Source organism: Ciona robusta, chromosome 2, assembly GCF_009617815.1.
Source record: "Ciona robusta chromosome 2, ASM961781v2".
In the NCBI taxonomy this organism is placed as follows: Eukaryota; Metazoa; Chordata; class Ascidiacea; order Phlebobranchia; family Cionidae; genus Ciona; species Ciona robusta.
The window spans coordinates 7,948,765-7,967,936 of NC_143236.1; the positions used below are offsets into that span (position 1 = coordinate 7,948,765).

Genomic DNA, 19,172 nt, shown 5'->3' on the forward strand with positions numbered 1-19,172 from the left:
GTTCGGCAAGAATTTTGCTTGTGGCGTTTTAAAATAAAGGGGGGAATATTATAAAGTTTATTATATACTTATGTTTTGGCTCTTCAAGCAAGATTTTGCTGACTGACTTTACGACGTAAATAATTTTTCGACATAATTTTAGTTCCTAGTTAATTCCAATGAAATCTTTTTACTGCCATTATCATTTTATAACGATAATTTAAATATTTTTTAAACTGCTTCATTTCATATCCAGCTTTTAACTACATTTTTCACTCAAAAAAATTGTTACAAGATTTTAATTAGTTTACACTGTAATAAAATTTTGATTATATCTTAAGAATATTCATGTTTTCACCAGGATCATCATATAAGTAAAAAGGTGGAGCTTGGCAGTGGAGCAATGGCTGGGTTGGCAAAGCATAGTTACCGTGAATTGAGCGATGTCCCGGTCAGGAACGTACCCGTCTTGCCCCCAGATGAGGAAAAACCTGAACCTCGCAGAAGAAGACGCAGTCGACAGCTTTCAAAAGGTGGTGAAAAAACCACTGAGCCCCCTATAAGCCCAGAGCTGTCCCCGCCCCCAATTTCCCCGAAACCCAAGTCCCGCCCCGCCGCCATGCCCCCTCCTATACCCCCTAAAACTCGGAGCCAGAAACCCTCGATCACCAAGGTGGGAGTGGGAGGATGAACTAACTGCAGCGATAACATAACATTTGCATCGTGAACTTACCACCACACTGCATGAAGAGATGCAGCACTTTAACTAATATACGAATGCTCAAACCATTTTAACAACTGTTTTCACTGAAACCTTGTAACAAAAACATAACAGTAATTACTTTAACATTGTTGTTTGAGACTTAATTGTGTTTCACTAATTTCTGGTTAAATTTTGAAAAATAAATTTTTGTAAAATTTAACAATATCCACTAACTTATGGGTAAATTTGGTAAAAGTTGAATTTAAAAAAATTTAACAGTACTAGTGTGTTTTTAACCAATTTTTACACATTTTACCTTAAAAAATGTTAACATTTTTTATTAACAGTCTGATTTCTGTATTATAATTTTCTGTATTATAATTTTTTCCGCCATTTTTGTGCAAAACTGAATTTTTTAGAACTTTTTAATTTTGTTAAAAATTTTCCCAATGGGTTAACTTACCAACTCAACAGGAGAGAATTTCTGACGAGCCACACAAGAAAGCTTCTTATCGTCTTTACGCTTCGCTGCCTCGGCCTAAAACCGAGTCGTTTGTTAAGGTGACAGTGACATCTAGTGTCACTTAAATCACTAACTATCACTTGTTGCGTGGTGTGACATCATAGTCTCATTGTGTGACATCATAGTCGTGACATCATTGTCTGTGACGTGATCATCTCGTGTGATTCTTGTGATTAACATTCATGATAGAAAACTTGTTTTCACGATTCGTGATAGTTTACAGTTTGCTGTGATGAATAATCATCATCATCTATTTCATCTTTTGTATCATCTATTTCATCTCGTCGCTTTTTTCCTATCCGATTTCCCTTTGTCACATATAAAGTGGATATACATACATATATACATATATATATAAAAGGAAAACTTGCAGCATACACATTGGATGCTGATTTCTTCTTTTTTTCAGGCCCCTTAAAATGTTCCAATCCCTTTCTTTACTAGCATTTTAAAGGGCTTGCTCACCTACTTCTATAACTTTACTTCAAAATTCTACTCTACTTCTTGTTTCTTAAAACTTTTCCATCTCCACAACCATAGGAAGATGATGCAGAAGAAGAAGTTCTTCTTCCCACCGATGTTGGAGCACAAAGCACAAGTTTACTCCCAAACACATCAACCCCACAGCCCACCAAAGATCCCAAAACAAAACCATCTCTACCACGCTTAAACATCTCACAAATTCCACCCCCTAGCTCAAGCGATTTTCCCCACAGACCCACCCTATCCCCTCGTAACCCAACCAGCCCCCAGGCCCGATATTCATGGCCCCAAGGCCCCACCCCATGTAGCCCCTCACCCCCACCTTCTTTCCGACAAAACCCCACCTCCCTTCCGTCACCCCACCCCGACGTTGTGCACGAGGATCTATTCTTCCGGAAGTTGCAACATCCCAAGCTTGCAGCTCCTCCATCCTTCCTCCCATCAGATGAAACACAAAAGAAGAAGATTCCAAAATCTCCGTCTAGATCTCCGAAAAGATTCGATTATCGTCAATTTGCTGCTGTCCCTGACCCCATCACCCCACTACCCCCCAGTGAAAATGTAAGATCCTGGCATCCAAGCGTCTTCCAACTCATGAGAGCCAAACAGACATCTCATGCATTGTTTCAGTTGCTTTTATTTTCTACTTCGTTTCATGAACACACATACTTTAAAAAACACAGTTTTGTAGTACTCTACCATAAGAGCTATACATACCACATAAAATTGTGTGTACATTATTTCCTTTCCTATTTAAGAAAACTGTTAAATCTTCTACCCAAAACAACCATTCACACAATGTGTTCTTGTATTTTGGCTTCTGCGGCAAATCCACACAATGTGCTTTACACAAAGTTTTTCTCCAATTTTGTATTTCATCCTAAACCTTTGTTTCCAGTCCAGCCCACAAAGTGTCTTATCCACTGAGCATGGTACACAAGAAAGCAGAACCCCCACAGTCACCCTCGTTGCCACTATGCATGACTGGCATGTTCCACCTGAATCTTCACTATGGCACCAAACATACAACGCCAAGCATGATCCGGTTTAAACTCATTCTTTTTTACCTTTAACATTCCTTACACAATCGGTTGTTAATGTTTTCTACTTAACTGCCTTTTTCTACCAAGAAATTTGTTTAACTTACATACATAAAAAAAACACTTTGTCTTTTCTATTCCTTATACAATTGTTTTTTTCTACCAAATAAGCTTTTTTAAATTGGTATCACCCCTAAAAAAACATTTTTAAATTTATTGTCTTTTTTATTCCTATTAGAGTTGGTTCTTTTCCAAAAAATATGTTTTTTTTAAATGTTAACACCACCAAAAAAAAAAAATAACAGTTAAACTCATTCACTTTGTCTTTCCTATTCCTAATACAGTTGGTTCTTTACTACCAAATATGCCTCCCTTAAATTATTCCACCCTTTGTTAAGAGTTGATTTTAAACATAAACCTTTGTACCACACCTCCCCTACAAAAAATTTCCCTATTAATTGACTTACAATATTCTTTGTCAGAACTTTACAACATTTTTCCCCGACTACCGTTCCCTTGTTGCTCTTCCTGAAGAAAAAACAGTGGAAACTTTACGGGAAGTTCCTCCAAAGGTCATCTATCTTCTTTATCTTTAATTTTCAATCTTCCTCATAACTTTTCTCTTTTCAGTAAATTTTTCTCTTAACTGTAAAACCCTTTATTTTTTTTATTAATACTTTTACCCACAAAGAAACATACATGGAAACGCATAAGCAGGCACGAGGTGTATGGAACAGAACACCCATGTTATAACGACCGTCATTTTGCACACACATGGGGAAATCCCTCCAAAGATCATCCATCTTCTTTACCTTTAAATTTTAATCTCCCTCATCAATTTTCTCTCTCTTTTCAATTAAACATCATAAATTTGTTTTTATTAAAAACAAAACTCCTTGCGATTTATCTTAATATTTTTCCAACATCTGAGGCCACATCTTTAAACATCAAACTTTCTCATAAATTTTCTATTTTAATTCCTCCTTTTCAATAAACCTCATCCAATTCCTCCTAAATTGTATTGTAACTCGTTTAGTTACGCATAAATTCTGAATTTTACAAAAAAAAAGTGAAAAAAAGAAGTAAATGTTCGTTAATCCTCTCTTTTCAGTCTCCTTTTACAATAAAACCACATCTGAGTCCTCCGATGACTTCCCCTCCTCAACTTAAAATCACTGACGAGGATGGAAGTCCCCTGCTCCCTGTCCGGCAGCGGGCAGTCCACTTTTCCTCACAAGATGACGATATTTCTTACTTACTCCCCAAAACTTTTACTCCACGCTCTTTATCGCCCTCTTCTGCTCTCTCTTCCCCAGAAATCCAGGTTCTTTAAAAATCTTCAATTTCTTGTTTTTCGTTTGTTGTTTGAAACCTCAATCATTCAAATCATACGACATGCCAATTTTGATGTCGTTTTTAATACTTACTGCAACCATACTATTAATCTATTGATATATTTTGTAAATCCATTTACATTTTTCTGTAGACTACATAGCGCTCATAAAATTTAGAAAAAGAGTAACAACATATTTCCTGTAAAATTCCTTTTTTTACCAAAAAGTAAAAATGTTTTCATAAAAATTATAAAAAACCTTTTCTTTTTTTTTGAAAGTCTTTGTTTCCTCCCCAAAACAATATCAATACTTTAATTATTTCTATCTTCAGGCTCCACCAAGCTCAGCGCCTCCGGTGGTGGATAACAAGCACGTTGATCGAATGTCGTTCCGCGATCGAAGGAAATATTTCGAGCAGGAGATCAAACACCAAGCGGATGACACAGGGAGCATTGGGAGGAGGAAGAAGATCAGCCTCGTCAGCGATCAAGATCTTAGGACCATTAAGCAGGAGGAAGGTGGGTGGGAGTGGTTTTGTCGGTTTTAGGGGGAAATTGTTGTTTTTGAGAGGGAAAGGTGTCATGTTTGGGGAAATGGTGTCATATTGGGGGGAAAGGGTGTCATTTTTGGGGGAAAAGGTGTTATTTTAACAATTCAATAAAAATATTCCAACACCATTACCAATCTTCAGGTTTCAAAGAAGAAACATTATCAACAAAATTCAAGCTTAACAAATTGTATAATATAACAGATATATTTCACATAAATATAATATAACAGATATATTTTACATAAATGACATCGTCAGTCTCTTATTTTAATACAAAAGAAACGAAACTCAAGTTCTGAAAAATTATATAAGAGATATATTTACCATAAATAGTATTGTCAGTCTTTTATTTGAATTAAATTCATAAAATCATACAAATCAACATCATTAACTTAATCTTTTATAGGAAAAAATACATTACAGACAAAAATAATGTCCAGAAAAATTATATAATATAAGTATAAGATATATTTTTCGTGTAAACTACACCAGCAGCCTCTCATTCAACTGGAAACCATAAAAATCAATTTAATTAACAACCTTCCTCATCTTCTAGAGAAGAAATACGGGACTTTATCCAAGGAAGACATCCGGAAGTCGATGGATATAGATGAGGAAGATGAGGAGATGGTCGAAGATATGGCCGACATCTCGACAAGGGTTGATCCCGATGCTTCCATTGTTATCGAGGGGAAAGAATATAAAGTGGAAAAACGACCACAGAAACTGTGAGATTTCCTTTTGTTTTGAATGTAGTTAGTTTGTAGTCCTTGTCACATAGACTAGATATCTAGTTAATTTTGTCTTTGTGCTGAATCATAAGGATAAAGACCCACCCACATAGAGTAGTTTGTTCTGTCCTTGTGCTGACTTAAACAAAAGGGATTATAATTCTACAGTTTTTTTAAATATAGTTAGTTTTTTGGGGTAATGGGCCGAATCTGCCTAAATTCTAAAGACCTCACTCACATAGAATAGAGTTAAAATTAGCTTTGTCTTTGTGGTAAATTAAACAAAAAGTATTAGTAGTCTACAGGTTTTCCAAAGGTAGTTTTGAAGTGATCTTCATCTTTTTATAATTTTTTTGCTGAATTTGTTAATATTCGAGTGAATTACCTAAAATAATAGTTAACAAAATTTAAAAAAAAAAAAAAAAAAAAAAAAAAATAATTTGCTTTATTTCTCCACCAGGAGCGCACGTGAGCGACTGACTCCACAATTTTCAGTTCCCGTTACAGCAAGTAGTGAGGAGGATCTCATCCGATCGTTGGAGAAAGATGTGAAGAGAGCAAGTTGCATTGAAGATAGAGACGCAACACCAAGGTGGGGGTTCTATTTATGTGTGATTGCAATCGGGGCCACAATAAAACAATTTTTTTTTTTAAATCTTTCGTAGGGTAAACTTATATCTGCTTAAATAGCTGTGATAGTAGTTTACTTGCATAGCTTTGTCAAACCTCTCTATGGTCCAAACCAATTATCAATTTCTGAGTAAATTTGACTAACTAACTTCGTTAACCTTCAGTGCTTTGAACGAGAGGTTAAAAGTGACGTCACCTGAGGTCAAACGAGATACCAGGGGAGGTCATGACCTTTCACCTGCGGAACGTCGAGCTTTGGAAGCCGAGAAACGGAAACAATGGAGACAAGAAAGGTTTGTGTTTTAATTGTGATGTAATAATGTGTGGATAGTGTTGCCAGTCATTTTTTTTAATTTTTGAATAATACCTGAAGTGTTGCCATTTGTATTTTTTCAGTTATTTTTTATTTCTAATTTTTTAATAACTTTACAAGTGTTGCCAATCATTTTCTGTTTCTAATTTTTTAAATTTCAACATAAGGATGGCATCACTTGAAAACGACATTGCGATTTACAATACGTTAAAAGCGCGACGTCGCTCTGCACAGCGGTCGCTTAGTGCCTCTAGTGGCACAGAATCAGTTACCGATAGCAACGGTTCGGCAGACGGCTGTATGAGGTGACTGTCAGTGTGGGCAGTGTCCTTACATCAGTGTTGTGCGTTTTGCTTGAAAGGTTTAGTTAACACTGTGTTTATGTGACTGTTAATACAACAGTGGCAACACTGGAGTTGTATAGGCAACACTAACGCAAGATGCACGGTTGTTGTAGGTTGCATGCATGACGTAACACACAAGCTGTGATTGATCGTCAGTAGTCAGTTTTCACATAAAATTTTATATTTTGTGTAGCGCAGATTTCAACCAAAGCTTGTTTTTTAAATGTCGTTTTTATCTAAAACGTGATTTTTAAAACTACTTAATATTTTAACAACTTCAAGAGTGTTTTTAAAATAATTTTAACAAATTTTAAAATATTGTACAAGTGTACAAATAACACAAATCTAATTTTAGCTTAAAACTGTTTGTTTTTCTGTAACTAATCGACATCAAAGTATTTTAGTTAATATTTGTTGTTCACTGCATTTAGTATTACTGTAGTGCTTCACAGATAAAACAAGATTTTTACCGAAGTTCCCATACACTCATTCAGTATAAACATAGATTCTATATTTTTTAACATAACAGAAACTTAGTTAAATTTGATTTTTTGATTAACCTTAGTATAGTTAGTATAGTAGTCCAAGGTACACAGATCTTACAGTCTCAAACATTGCTGGTTCTTGCTTGAATAGATTTACATTCCTTTGTTTTTTTGATAAATTTAATTTAAAGAAACTTCGCAACGTATTTAACCCATTTTTGACCAACAGTAGTCCCATTTTTTCTCTGAACAAAAGCTGTGAAATTTTGGCAAGATCTTTCATATTTGAAACAATTGTGACATTTTTTGGGGCAAAAAGCTATTGTTGAATTTTGGCAAGATGTTCCATATCTGACACCCAGTTGTCACATTTAAGGTTTAAATCACTGGAGGCGGACGCCTTGCAAGCACAGATGGTAATGACCAAGGAGAAAATGAAAGGTCGGCGGAGCGAGGGTTCATTCAACGCGACTGACAAACAACAGCCAGCGGTAAGTGACATCCAAGGGTGGTGAGTTCAACCCTCACCCGGGTGACAAACCATGTATGTTTTTGTATACTTTTTTGTTTCATTCGATTTTAAAATATTATTTTTTCAGATGACCTAGTGCCGTTTCTTCTTGTGCCACTTTTCCACTGCCGCCAGATGGCGATAGAGCACCAAAGTCGGAGCTTCACTGATTCATATAACCGTTTAATTTTAACCGTCAACAAACAAGCTTACTAGGTGCTGACATTTTTGTCGCTCAAACTACTTCACTTTTAACCTTTTTACCAGCGACTTTTGGTAATTCCCCAGTACCGATACAGCCACTCAAAAATGGGCACGTATTGTAGCAAATAGTTTCATTGCTTTAAGGCCATCTTAAACAAGGGTCCACTATTCCACAGCTATAATTCAAGTTTTACTGCTCAGCTAGACCTCGCCAAACGGGCTTCTATCTTCTTTATTTGTTTTTTACCGTCTCAAACGTGTCGCGCGGTTGAGACTTTTTAATCCCAAGCCAATTCAATTAGTCTTGATGGCGTCACTATATGACGTCATAAAATGTTGTCACTTTTGCGATACCGCTTAGTTACTTTGTTTATCCGATCATGGTACCGCGTGTAATTACGTAGCCGTATATAACGCTTTAGTTTCCGTTTTTTTCCGCTGTTTTCCGTCATCTCGATTCGCGTTTTCCGCATAATAACTTTTTCTAACCTTTCCTCGGACCTTGCTTTTGTGGTTGGACGAGTAATTTTGCCCAACTTTCGGCGCTCCAATGGTGCTGACTGTTTGTCAAATGTATTTTTCTAAAAATTCTAATTCGTTGTTTTACCCAACTAACGATGATAATGGATATGTATATTGGGGCGTAATTACAACCTCTAATAGCGAATACTTGTGTCTTCTGGTGTGTTTTATGCAGCGCTAGTTCTTTGTGAATTTCCCTCATATTATAGATATAGTAGGGTGGGGGGACAGCTTTTAATTATATTTTCTCGTCTTATTTGGTAGTAAACAAACAACATTCATAGAATTACAAAATCGTCTTCCATGGCCCGTTATTAAAAACACGATCAGGATATTTGTATGTTATGTGCTAAAGGTGTGTCGTCTCCCCCCATCCTACTATACATAGTAGTAAGCCATGATTCTCTTCAGGAAAATACAATGAGAAAAAATTATTTTATATAGCGGACATTGAAAAATACGGTCCGCATATTTGTTTATTATGTGTAAAGGTGTCCCGTCTTTCCCCACAGTATGTCTGTAAGTTGGTAAAGTTACTGACATACCTGCTGCGTTCTTTTTGTTTGCGAAGAATCCAGGTATATGAGCGCCTGGTCCTTTTAATGCGACAATACTGAAACAATTCATAAACAAAGCTGGAAAATGCAACAAAAAACGCGAGTGCGCACGATTTTAGTTCGTATCGCAAAGCAGCAACTGCTCGAAGCGAAAATATTTTTTTGCGGGATCTCAGATCCTTTGTCGCCGCATGCTTCGTCCCTTATTCCGATGTGCGCGCATTCTCTGTTTGACGTTCTTAATACAGCATCGCTTGTATCCCTTGCGGCAAGACTTTAGTGCATGTGGTAGTCTGCAAATATGATATATATTACTGGACTTGAATATGCACCAATTCAACCAAGAAGCATTGGACACACCGTTGCTCATTAGTCGCCTATTCTATTCAAGTATAGTCTGACCGGCAAAATCCTAATACTTTGAATGGGCAAAATGCATTTTGCAAATGAACAAGCGAAATGATTTTTTGAACGGGCGAAATCTGACCTAAAAATTATCGCCGAAGACCTCATCCACATAAAATAGAATAACCGCTAAGCTATAACATATAAAACCTCTAACATTTCAATCATACCTTCAGTTACGTTACTCACTTGTAATATTTCTTGAGCGAATAAACTTTTCCTCTCATCTCGCATTCATCGTTAATTGATCCTTGCCTACGGTGGGTTGGTGGGGCGTTTGCTGCTCGACAGCAATCCACGTCAACCCAAGCCTTCTTTCTTTTCGACTTTTCTGAACAGAAAGTAACATATATAATATATTACTGGGGGTGAGGTTGATGAACGATAATACAAAACAAAGCATGGGCCATCTTACCCCAATATATGGGTCTACCAGTACTATAACGAAGAACATATATTGAAAATGGTGGAAAACGATATGGGTAAAGAGATATTGATAAACGATTTAAACTGCAAATATGGCTGGTAAACTACAGCACATAACTTACTTCTTTTCTTGTTTTTCCCAACGCTGGAGCTGAAAAAAAAGAAAACGTTTTATTTCTGAAACACTTTAAGCCGTTCTTCCAGTCGTTATAATATTGCGACCGAAGAGACGAAATAAATTTCATTTATTCATAAGATATACATATACCTGCGCCTTTCTTTCGCACACACCGTTCTCATTAATGGGAGTTTTCCTCCTGCAACCCCACTTGACCTTTCACCTTCTACGTCACGATAACCGACGTTGTTAAAGTCAACAACAATAGCTCTGCGGAATATAACGAGTAAAACAAACTGTGTGATTTTAATACCGGAGAACTTAAAAGGATTTTACCTGATTTCGATACAGCCGCATGATGGCGCTGTCCACTTCAAGGACACTGAGGTTTTATTTGTGTCGCTGATCTCTGACGCTACTAGCGGACAATCAGCATTGACAGGAGCAGTTGCGTTGAAGGGAAAATGTCCGCCGCCGCACGATGTCGCTGCTTAAAAAACATTCAAATGACTCTTGTGTTTTAGTTATATTATGCTGTAAGATGGGGGAAGATGGGACACTTTTTAACTCAATTTTCTCGTCCTATTTAGCAGTAAGCAAAGAATATTCAAAGAAATATAAAACTATGTCCTCATGACTTTCATAGACCGTTGTTGATTGTTTAAAACACGATCAGGATATCTGGATATTATCTGCTAGAAGGTGTCCCATCTAACCCCCACCCTAATATACTGTTTTCCTTAAACTATGATTTCCTCAAAAGGTCTTAACTTTCGACACCTTTTTTTATTATTCGGGATTGAAAATGGATTGGCCAATAAAGACTACAATACCTGCTACTCCGTTCCGTGCTGTTGGACGCTTTCTTATCTCAACCATAAATCTCTTAAATGGAGGCGCTCGGGATTTTGCTTTTATCTGAACTGAAAACGAAATTTCAATTTTATTCGTCTGCTGGGCGTAAAGTTAAAATTTGTATTTTATCAGGTTAAGTATCAGGCAACCCGTAAGGTGTGGCATTTCATGACCTTATCTTATGTGTATTTAATGCACATTACGACGGCGTTGGTGCAATCCACATTTCAAATGATCATGATTCGCCTTCTAATGTCGTTAAGATTAAAAGTTAATGAGCCGGAAAATTTTCCATTTGCTTCGGAAATTTAGTTGCGTTATCAGCTGATTTGCGGCGCCCACGTGCGGACATAACAGTGCGGAACGGCGGATTGAGTTTTTAAAGTATGTTCTTTCTGGATATCGTGGGTGTGTGAATGTTTTTTACCAAGACGTGAAAGACAAAGAATAAACCGAACCGTGGATGCTTACGGTTGATTTGCTTGCGTTATCGGGTCATGCCTGTCTCCGGTGATAAGAAGAAACGGTTTGTAGGAAAATCTCATGAGATATGACAACATTCTCACGAGGCCGCCCACGCGTTTACCATCTGTCTGCGTCCTTGTTCTGTTGTTTTACTTTTGAAAGATCACACGCGACATTTTCTCAGCAAATATATTTCCGTTTCCGTGTGACGTATTTAGTGGTGTGAAAACCCCCGCCTCCTCCGGTGGTGGAGTCTGTGACGTCACAATACATGACACCTTGACTTGTTTGTCATGAGTCAACGTTTGAACGCTTGATGTTTCACCCATTGGTCGATAGAATAAACAAATAGAAATTGGATTCCTTCAAGGCTGTATAGCAGTGTAGGTCACGTTGAACAAACTTCTTTGTCGCCAAAAAAACAACCCAGAAAGCGCCATGTTCGTCGCCATACAAGTCCACCGCAGAATGTTAGAAATTCGCAGCGTTTACTTAGATTTTGAGAAACAGCAGTAACGTACGACAATGCGACTGCGCAGACAGCAGCAAAAGTGCAAAGGCGACAATTTGAGATTAATACTCTCTCAGCGTCTCCTCGCCCCGGCACTGGTGGCTCAGATTCCCGCGATAACAAAAGCGTTTCCAGAGCAAAAAAAACTTCTTTTAAGTAGCGTTTTTCCCAAGACGTTTATCGGTTCTTTAGCGTTCTTTTTAAATTGACTTTGTGTGTTTTCGTAGAGCAGTAAACAAGCAACGTTCTTTGAAACGACCGAGATCAAGAATTATATCGCGACGGAAAGCTTCGTATCCGGGCTTCCAGGAAAAAAGTTACCGAAAAAAACGCCGTAAAACCTCAGATACGGAGAGACTTTGGTGGAAAGCGTTACCCCGATAACCGGGCGTCGGGATTTTTTTGTTTAGTGGCCCGTGACTGTGAACGCGCGGGGTCGCGACTGTTACATTCTTCGCATTAGAGTCCGGCGCTGTAAAGACCTTCGAATGCTATTTTCAAAACGGGGTCGAAAATCATAACCAAGTATGTCTCTGCGACGCCGACCCCCTTTGAAAGCTCATACCCCGTGGTTAAGAGGCGGCTCCAGTTATAACAATTTACTTTCTTCGTTCGTAGATTTTAAACAGTCGATGCGGAGAGCTGCAAAGTGGTTGCTCAGCGGCGCCGAGTTAGATGGGCCGTAACGCGGAAGGCGCCCCACCATTCTGGCGATCCAACGATTAGAAAAGCTGACAAACAATCTTAACGCATGTGACATCACTAAACAGTAACAGCCATGGGACTTCCCGTTACTGTCGTGCCGCAACTAACGTCGCCCCTGTTAATGTATAGTAAGGTGGGGGAAGATGGGTCACCTTATCATTCTATTTTCACGCCCAATTTGGTAGCAAACAAAGAACATTTAAATAATTATAAAACCGTATCCTCACAACTACCATTGAACGTTGTTAATTTTTTAAAACAAGATCAGGATATTTGGATATTATGTGCTAAAGCCGCCCGCCTTACCCCACCCATACTATAAATTTTGGCGGTTTGAAGCAGTACGTTCAGATGGGACCAGAAAATAGAATGAAAAAGTCTTCCATCTTGCCCTACTATATAACACATTACGTACAGAACCTCATAACAGCACTACCACAGCTCCTACAATGCATAAACACTGCGAATCAACAAGAATGACGTAAACGTTAACGATTCAAATGATTTTAGAACCCCAGACTTTTACCATAAGTCAGGATATCAGCATTTATCATCGTTACGTCATCTTTATATCTCCTTTATAAACAAACACGATTAAAAACCTTGGAGGGCGACCAGCTAACTGTCATATTGGGTACAGGCAGGTGTTTGAAACCCAGTAAATCTGATTCGGCGTTAAAGTTTTATCGGCGCGAATCTCGAACAATACGCGGCAAGTGTTTATCACTTGTGGTGTCTTCGGTAATCGGATTTTAAGCGGCGTGAAAACCACAAATTCAATTATACAAATTTCGTAACGAAGATTACTTAACCCAGTAAAAGTAACACCAGTCGCGCGAAATTTGCCGTGCCCTAATTTTGGCTAAAGATGCATTGCGCATAATTTTGTCCATGTTTATACATTCTACGCGACAGAGTCTATAGTTTATGACAGTTTGTTGACATGTAAGCAATAAGCGCAACCAAAGTTGTTGCCGATGCCAAAACTTTTACCCTTTGCTCGTTTCTCTGTGCCCTGTGTTTGTTTGCGGTTACGGGTTTCGAAAAAGTGCAATCGCTAATCTTTGCAAATACTGCTGCAGCCATCCTCGACCCAAAAACGGACACAGAGCAACGAAAATATCTTGCATAAGTAAAAGTCCCCCTAATGCTTAACCTTATTGGCGACAAGAGCTAGCACTTGTCTGGCTAAAAATACCATTTAGCCGAGCATTTTAAACACTATACGATAATTTCTTTCTCAATAGTGCGAAAACTAGGGCAAAGCAAAATGGCGGCCCTGCTATTGCGATTTACGCTTGGGATTGGTTTGTTAAAAACTTAACGGGAATTTAAATTGGATCGAAACATAAATCTCAAGTTACTTTAAATCCCATAAGACATCGGTCTGAAGGATTCGTTTCACACCCAGTGTTATACGTGTCTGACCACGTTCTAAAGAACTCCCTGAGAAAATACACTAAACGTCGATCTTAATTCTTAAGGTTTTCACGTATTTATCCGATTTTTCAAATATCTTCAAAAATCTGAAGCGTTCGCCTAATTCTGTACACCAAATTTCATGGCTGTATATTTGTTTAAAATTTGGTGAACCATACACCGATTTGTTACTGCCGTATTGTACAACCTACCCTTATACGATTTCCCCGGCTGAAATCCCTTTTTTAACTTTCTAATGACAAGTCTATACTTCGCTACATTAGATCCTCGGGATATAATGTTTCTTCCAATACTTGCTATGCCAAGATCCGGGGTATTACACTGGCCATCTGTAATGCAAAGCAAAGGTATTAGTATTACAGTACTTGAGCAATACGCACTAAACTTGTACATGATGTGTGTTTAAGAAGGAGATAAGCATATAGTAGGGTGGGGGAGTTGGGACACCTTTAGTACATAATATTCAAATATCCTGATTGTGTTTTAAACAATTAACAACGCTCTATGAAAGTCGTGAAGATACGGTTTTACAATCCTTTGAATGTTCTTTGTTTACTACCAAATGGGACAAGAAAACAGATTTAAAAGGTGTCCCAACTTTCCCCACCTTACTTTATATGTACAGCTGTATATGCCAAACAATGACAAAATAACTATTCCTAATTTAGTTTTTCTTAATAATGCAAGTCGGTTTTCGTTCAGGAAAATTCACAAATCGAAATAGATTTACCAGAATTCGGGTCTATGTCAATTCTCTCGTCTGCGTTCCCTCTCCTGGGACTTCCCCTGCATGAGCAGATCCGACATCTCGTAGTTTGATTGACAGCCAACCGATTGCACCCCAATTGCTGTGCTGTACAGGTTAATTGGGGACAAACCTGGCTGTCAGAGCTCGCCTGGTCGAACATTGGTGCAACTGTCGGATTGAGTTCGGATTCTTCGGCGGACGTCGCATTTTCTTAAACGTAAGTAGTATTTATAGATGATTGTGTTACTAAAATTATGTTTTTTTACTTTTTTACTTAAATCTTTTACTAAAGTTTTTTTTACTTCTTACTATTTTTTTTACTTTGCACCGCTTTTTACCCTTGTTCCTCCCTATGTATAAAAATTACAAAACGTTTTCTATTCTTACCTGGTTCGCATTCACAAAGTGTACAACCGTTACTTTTCCTTAGAGACCGACCAGGACATCCGAGTAGCTCAACGGTACATCCATGTAATGGGCATGGACGGTTATGCACTACACTATCTGTAATTAAAACATGCAACGTCACTATACCAAGTGTACACAGTAATAGGTGAACGTATATATATTTATATATATATATAGTAGGGTGGGGAAGGTGGGACACCTTTAGCACATAATACCCAAATATTTGGATTGTGTTTTAATCAGGTAACAACGGTCCGTGAAAGTCGTCGGCATATAGTTTTATAATTCTTTAAATGTTCTTTGTTAACTACTAAATGGGACGGTAAAATAGAGTTAAAATGTGTCCCATCTTCCCTCCACCCTATACTGTATATATATTAAATAAATATATTAAACTATACACAAAGGTGTAAAAAACTGACTGTTGCACCGTTTGATAAAGGTGTTTAGAAACAAAATAAGAAGAATCCTTTAATAATGCTAATGGGGGGCACTTTCATTCGAACAATAAATGAATAAATGCAGCTTGCTTTATCCTCGGTGGCGGAGCAACGACAACCGTTATAACAGGGGGGTTCTGTGTCATACATCTCATGCCTTCTTAAGAGTTACCACGTAATATAACTTTGTTCATGATTTTTTATGCATGTCTGACAATCTAGACCACTCATCATTAGTGCCCCACTGGGTTGGAGCAAATCCTATTAAACGTCCATACAAAGCAATGATTTATGTTTACTTTTACTATATACTCACATTGGCACTTGCATAAGAGACATCCTCTTTCGTCTCGTCTTAGACCTCCCTCGGAGCAACCAAGGCGCTCAGCTGTACAAAGATGATAAGGACACGACGTCGTATCTGGTGAGTCATGATTATATAGATCATAAACGCTTTATTACACATAGTATACTGTATTGTCATATTATACAATGCTATATAGTAAAGTGGGGCAAGATGAGATACTTTAACCCAAAATGTATCATGTTTTCCAGTCGTGTTTTTAACTGTTAACCACGCTCTTTTAGAGTCGTGAGTCTACGCTGTATATCTATTTAAACATTCTTTGTTTACTACCAAATGGAATGAGAAACGAAAATGAAACGTGTACCATTTTACCCCAGCTTATATATTCATAATAAGTTTAAATTCTCTTCATTTTTGGTACGTTTTAAATATTCGTAAAAGTAAACTGTGTATGTAGCACTATATGTTTTGAAACCACCCGGTCTTTTTACACAATTTAATTCCTGTCACTCAGTCAGTGAATTACAGACAGAGGATTTTTTCTCTAGATATAAAAATATTGTGTGTGTGGCCTTGAATCTTGTGGTTTGGCTAGTCACGTACATGCGCTTCGTCTGTCTGACAGGGTAGCATGTGTTTCGTCATAATTTTCGTTGTTTGGAGTTAAGTTACATATATACGTGTTGCGGGATGCAGAAGGCGGGTAAACTGCGGGCTCTGAGCTAATAGCAAATATACAGTGTTAGCTTTGATGTGGATTGTTTAAACTGATCGTATGTAAACTTAAGCGGCGGGTAGACTTGAGTCAGATCCTCGGCGACGCTGTCTTGCCCTTGGTCTTAATTAAACTGTCGATCCAAGGCCAAAAGAAGAAGACAGTCTTTTTAAAACATGCCTAATCCAATTTGCAAAACATTTACGTCGTCATGCGGACTGGACTAGAGTTTCAATATATATAATACCGCTTGGAGAAAAGACGAAACATGAATCAATGAAACTTATTTCGTCTCTTCGGTCACGAACTATATAGCATTATTCAAGGCATTCGTAATCTTTGTTCCACGCGGTATAAGGTATGTCTGGAGAGACTATACCACGGCAGACGTTTGTATATAGTTGGTTCACGAAACTGTTATTTGACTTCAAGAGACCTTATTATCGACTTATAAAATGTGATTTTCTCTTGAACTACAAACGCTCCTATTTTGTACTTTAAATCGGTTTTGATGTCTTTGTACATATAGGTTATTGACATATACCAAAGCAGGTTGCCGGTGATATTTACATATGCTATCTTTAACTTAAGAAAAGGCGGGGTTTTATTCGGTATATTGCGATCTGAATAGGCAGGTAGAGTTACATACCATCGACGTAAAGGTTATGAAAGATTAATAGGGATATTTTGGACGATAAACGTATGCCGTCACTACGACAAGACATACACATACAACAATGATATTTCACTTAATGAAATGTTTGCGGGCAATGAAGAGGAAAATTAAAGCGAGCAACTTCCTTTTAAACACCTGTTATTACAACTTAAACCAGATGTCGTCTGGGCAACATGACTAACGGATCATACATAACTTTAGTGCGCTTGAAACCCATTGTAACCATATATAGTAGGATGGGGAAAGATGGGACATCGTTTCATTCTATTTTCTCGTCTCATTTGGTGCTAAACATAAAAAATCCCCCAAAATATGAAACCGTATCCTCACGACTCCCATGTACTTGTTTAAAACACGATATTTGGATACTATGTGCTACGATTAAGTGTCACATTTTCGCCCAGCCTACTATATAAGCAAATTTTATTAGAGTTGTGTAATGGGTTTTTGTTGCCGCTGTAATTTATTTTATCTGTCACGACGACCATAATTGTGCTGTAAAAGCGAGCAAAAAGTTTTTATAGACAACCACGAAAGCGCGGTTGACGGGCGAATTTTAAATTGTTATCCGAAGCGTTCGCATCTGTAGGCAATTGTACGCCTTTTCTAATTAATGCAAAATGTCGTAATTATGCGAATGATCTTTGCTGGGAAATGTTTTTGAACCCATTTACACTTAACGCTGCGGTGCAATAAAAACACGGCTCTGGCTTAATTAAGCCTCTTGTAACAAATCACCTGTTTTAATCAATAACACCTGGGAAAAACGAAAACTCGATAAAAGGTATTTTCGCAAATTTAAGTATTTTAATATAGAAGAAAACCAGTCAAAAATTAGTTTCTCAAATATCCGTTTCTGGAGTATAACGGTCTGTTATGAATTTTTAATTTACTTTCGCTTAACCGCATTTTCTGGCAAATATAAACATACACACAGTCGGGTAATGTTAATAAGCCGTTAAAGTAGCGTGTCTGGCTCGCAAATTATCGGGCTCGAAATCCGTCGAGAGCCCAGCAATTCTTCAGTGGAATATTTCGGCAGAGCTACGTGTCAGGAATTTCAATTTCGAAATATGTTTCGACCACAAAAAATATGCTACCGTCCGCGAATATTTTCCACTTGAGTGGCAAAGAATTGAAAGTTAATTAAAATCGAAGATATGTATTACTGGTAGCAGTGTCGTGACAAGCTACTAATTCGTGAGGTTTCATTCCACGGGTGAGCAAATTCACACGGGTTCAGATTTCAACCTGAATTTACTGCGAGTGATAAATCGAATAGGTGTGGAGTTACAAAAAAGTGAAAATTTAAATTAAGACTGACTCTCGACTCTCAAGGGGTTCAGAGTTCACCGCTTAACATTTAGCCTTAACTACATTTGTAAACACACTGTGTTTGCGAATTTAACTGCCTGTATTCTTACTGCGTTCATTTAAATAGCAGCAAATATAGGGCGAAGTGTTTTACGTTGATAAAACAATAACGACACACATAATGTTAAGACAGGCGGGACCTAAAACGTAGCATTTACAAACGTAACATATTTGCTTTCTACTCTGCAGGTGTAGGGTTTCACGGCGTTGTATGGAATTTAACCAAGAGTTGGCTTATTAACACAAAAGCTGTAACAATCACTTACCTTGTGCCAATGCAAATTCAGATAATGCGATTCCGAAAGCAATATAGAGCAAGAAACATCCGCTTCGATTCATTTGATTTGCAGTAAATTCACCGACGACAGACGACCTGTATTCTCTAGTTCGACGGTTACAATAAATGCTCTGCACGACAATGAAATCGTTATATCACATTTCAATATCCTTATCGCTATTTTACTTTTACTGACAGAAATGTTATCACTCCCCTGTTTGCTAACTCCTGCGAATTTAGCCGCAAAAAGAGGTTCTAAATACGAATAGAAAACTTTTAGAAAGGCACTCAACTACTAAAACGATTGCACCTATACAACTCCCCTCTACATGTGTAAGTTATTTTCTAGTTATACCGCTGAAAAATTCCACTACATTTTGGGGCAATATGGCA

At 37.7% G+C, this 19,172-nt stretch overlaps 2 protein-coding genes across 22 annotated transcripts in view; one reads left to right on the forward strand and one right to left on the reverse strand.

Moving 5' to 3' along the window:
- LOC149740829 (protein scribble homolog) overlaps nt 1–8,497 on the forward strand; it is a 44,767-nt gene extending 36,270 nt beyond the window's left edge. For 3 of the 20 annotated variants that reach the window (XM_089872505.1, XM_089872501.1, XM_089872502.1), the window contains 13 exons: nt 341–652; nt 1,157–1,243; nt 1,746–2,249; nt 2,587–2,733; nt 3,211–3,300; nt 3,840–4,052; nt 4,394–4,580; nt 5,169–5,340; nt 5,804–5,935; nt 6,138–6,266; nt 6,454–6,591; nt 7,492–7,659; nt 7,715–8,497. In XM_089872505.1, the coding sequence (XP_089728631.1) occupies nt 341–652; nt 1,157–1,243; nt 1,746–2,249; nt 2,587–2,733; nt 3,211–3,300; nt 3,840–4,052; nt 4,394–4,580; nt 5,169–5,340; nt 5,804–5,935; nt 6,138–6,266; nt 6,454–6,591; nt 7,492–7,630 (2,250 nt within the window). In that variant the 3' untranslated portion in view covers nt 7,631–7,659; nt 7,715–8,497. The remainder of the gene's footprint in view (nt 1–340; nt 653–1,156; nt 1,244–1,745; nt 2,250–2,586; nt 2,734–3,210; nt 3,301–3,839; nt 4,053–4,393; nt 4,581–5,168; nt 5,341–5,803; nt 5,936–6,137; nt 6,267–6,453; nt 6,592–7,491; nt 7,660–7,714) is intronic. The other 17 variants (XM_089872503.1, XM_089872507.1, XM_089872504.1 and 14 more) reach the window with 17 other exon arrangements.
- A 436-nt stretch (nt 8,498–8,933) lies between these two features.
- LOC149740830 (uncharacterized) lies at nt 8,934–18,936 on the reverse strand. Of its 2 annotated transcripts, none has more exons than XM_089872526.1 (11): nt 18,769–18,936; nt 15,747–15,851; nt 14,970–15,086; nt 14,565–14,792; nt 14,026–14,163; nt 10,692–10,781; nt 10,195–10,345; nt 10,009–10,128; nt 9,863–9,891; nt 9,504–9,645; nt 8,934–9,202 (listed from the first exon to the last, which is right to left on the reverse strand). In XM_089872526.1, exons 1-11 carry the CDS (start codon nt 18,839–18,841, stop codon nt 9,082–9,084), a joined length of 1,314 nt encoding a protein of 437 aa, XP_089728652.1. In that variant the 5' UTR covers nt 18,842–18,936; the 3' UTR covers nt 8,934–9,081. The 2 variants fall into 2 exon arrangements, with proteins under 2 accessions (XP_089728652.1, XP_089728651.1); XM_089872525.1 differs by having other exon boundaries at nt 10,195–10,348.
- Nucleotides 18,937–19,172: the final 236 nt, after the last annotated feature.

Excerpts from the sequence above, each read along its gene's own strand:
- LOC149740830 (XM_089872525.1), bottom strand. The coding sequence starts at position 18,841 with ATGAATCGAAGCGGATGTTTCTTGCTCTATATTGCTTTCGGAATCGCA. Across the intron at positions 15,852-18,768 it reads TGAATTTGCATTGGCACAAG|ATACGACGTCGTGTCCTTAT; the intron begins GTAAGTGATTGT and ends ATGACTCACCAG. Across the intron at positions 10,129-10,194 it reads TGCGGCTGTATCGAAATCAG|AGCTATTGTTGTTGACTTTA; the intron begins GTAAAATCCTTT and ends TATATTCCGCAG.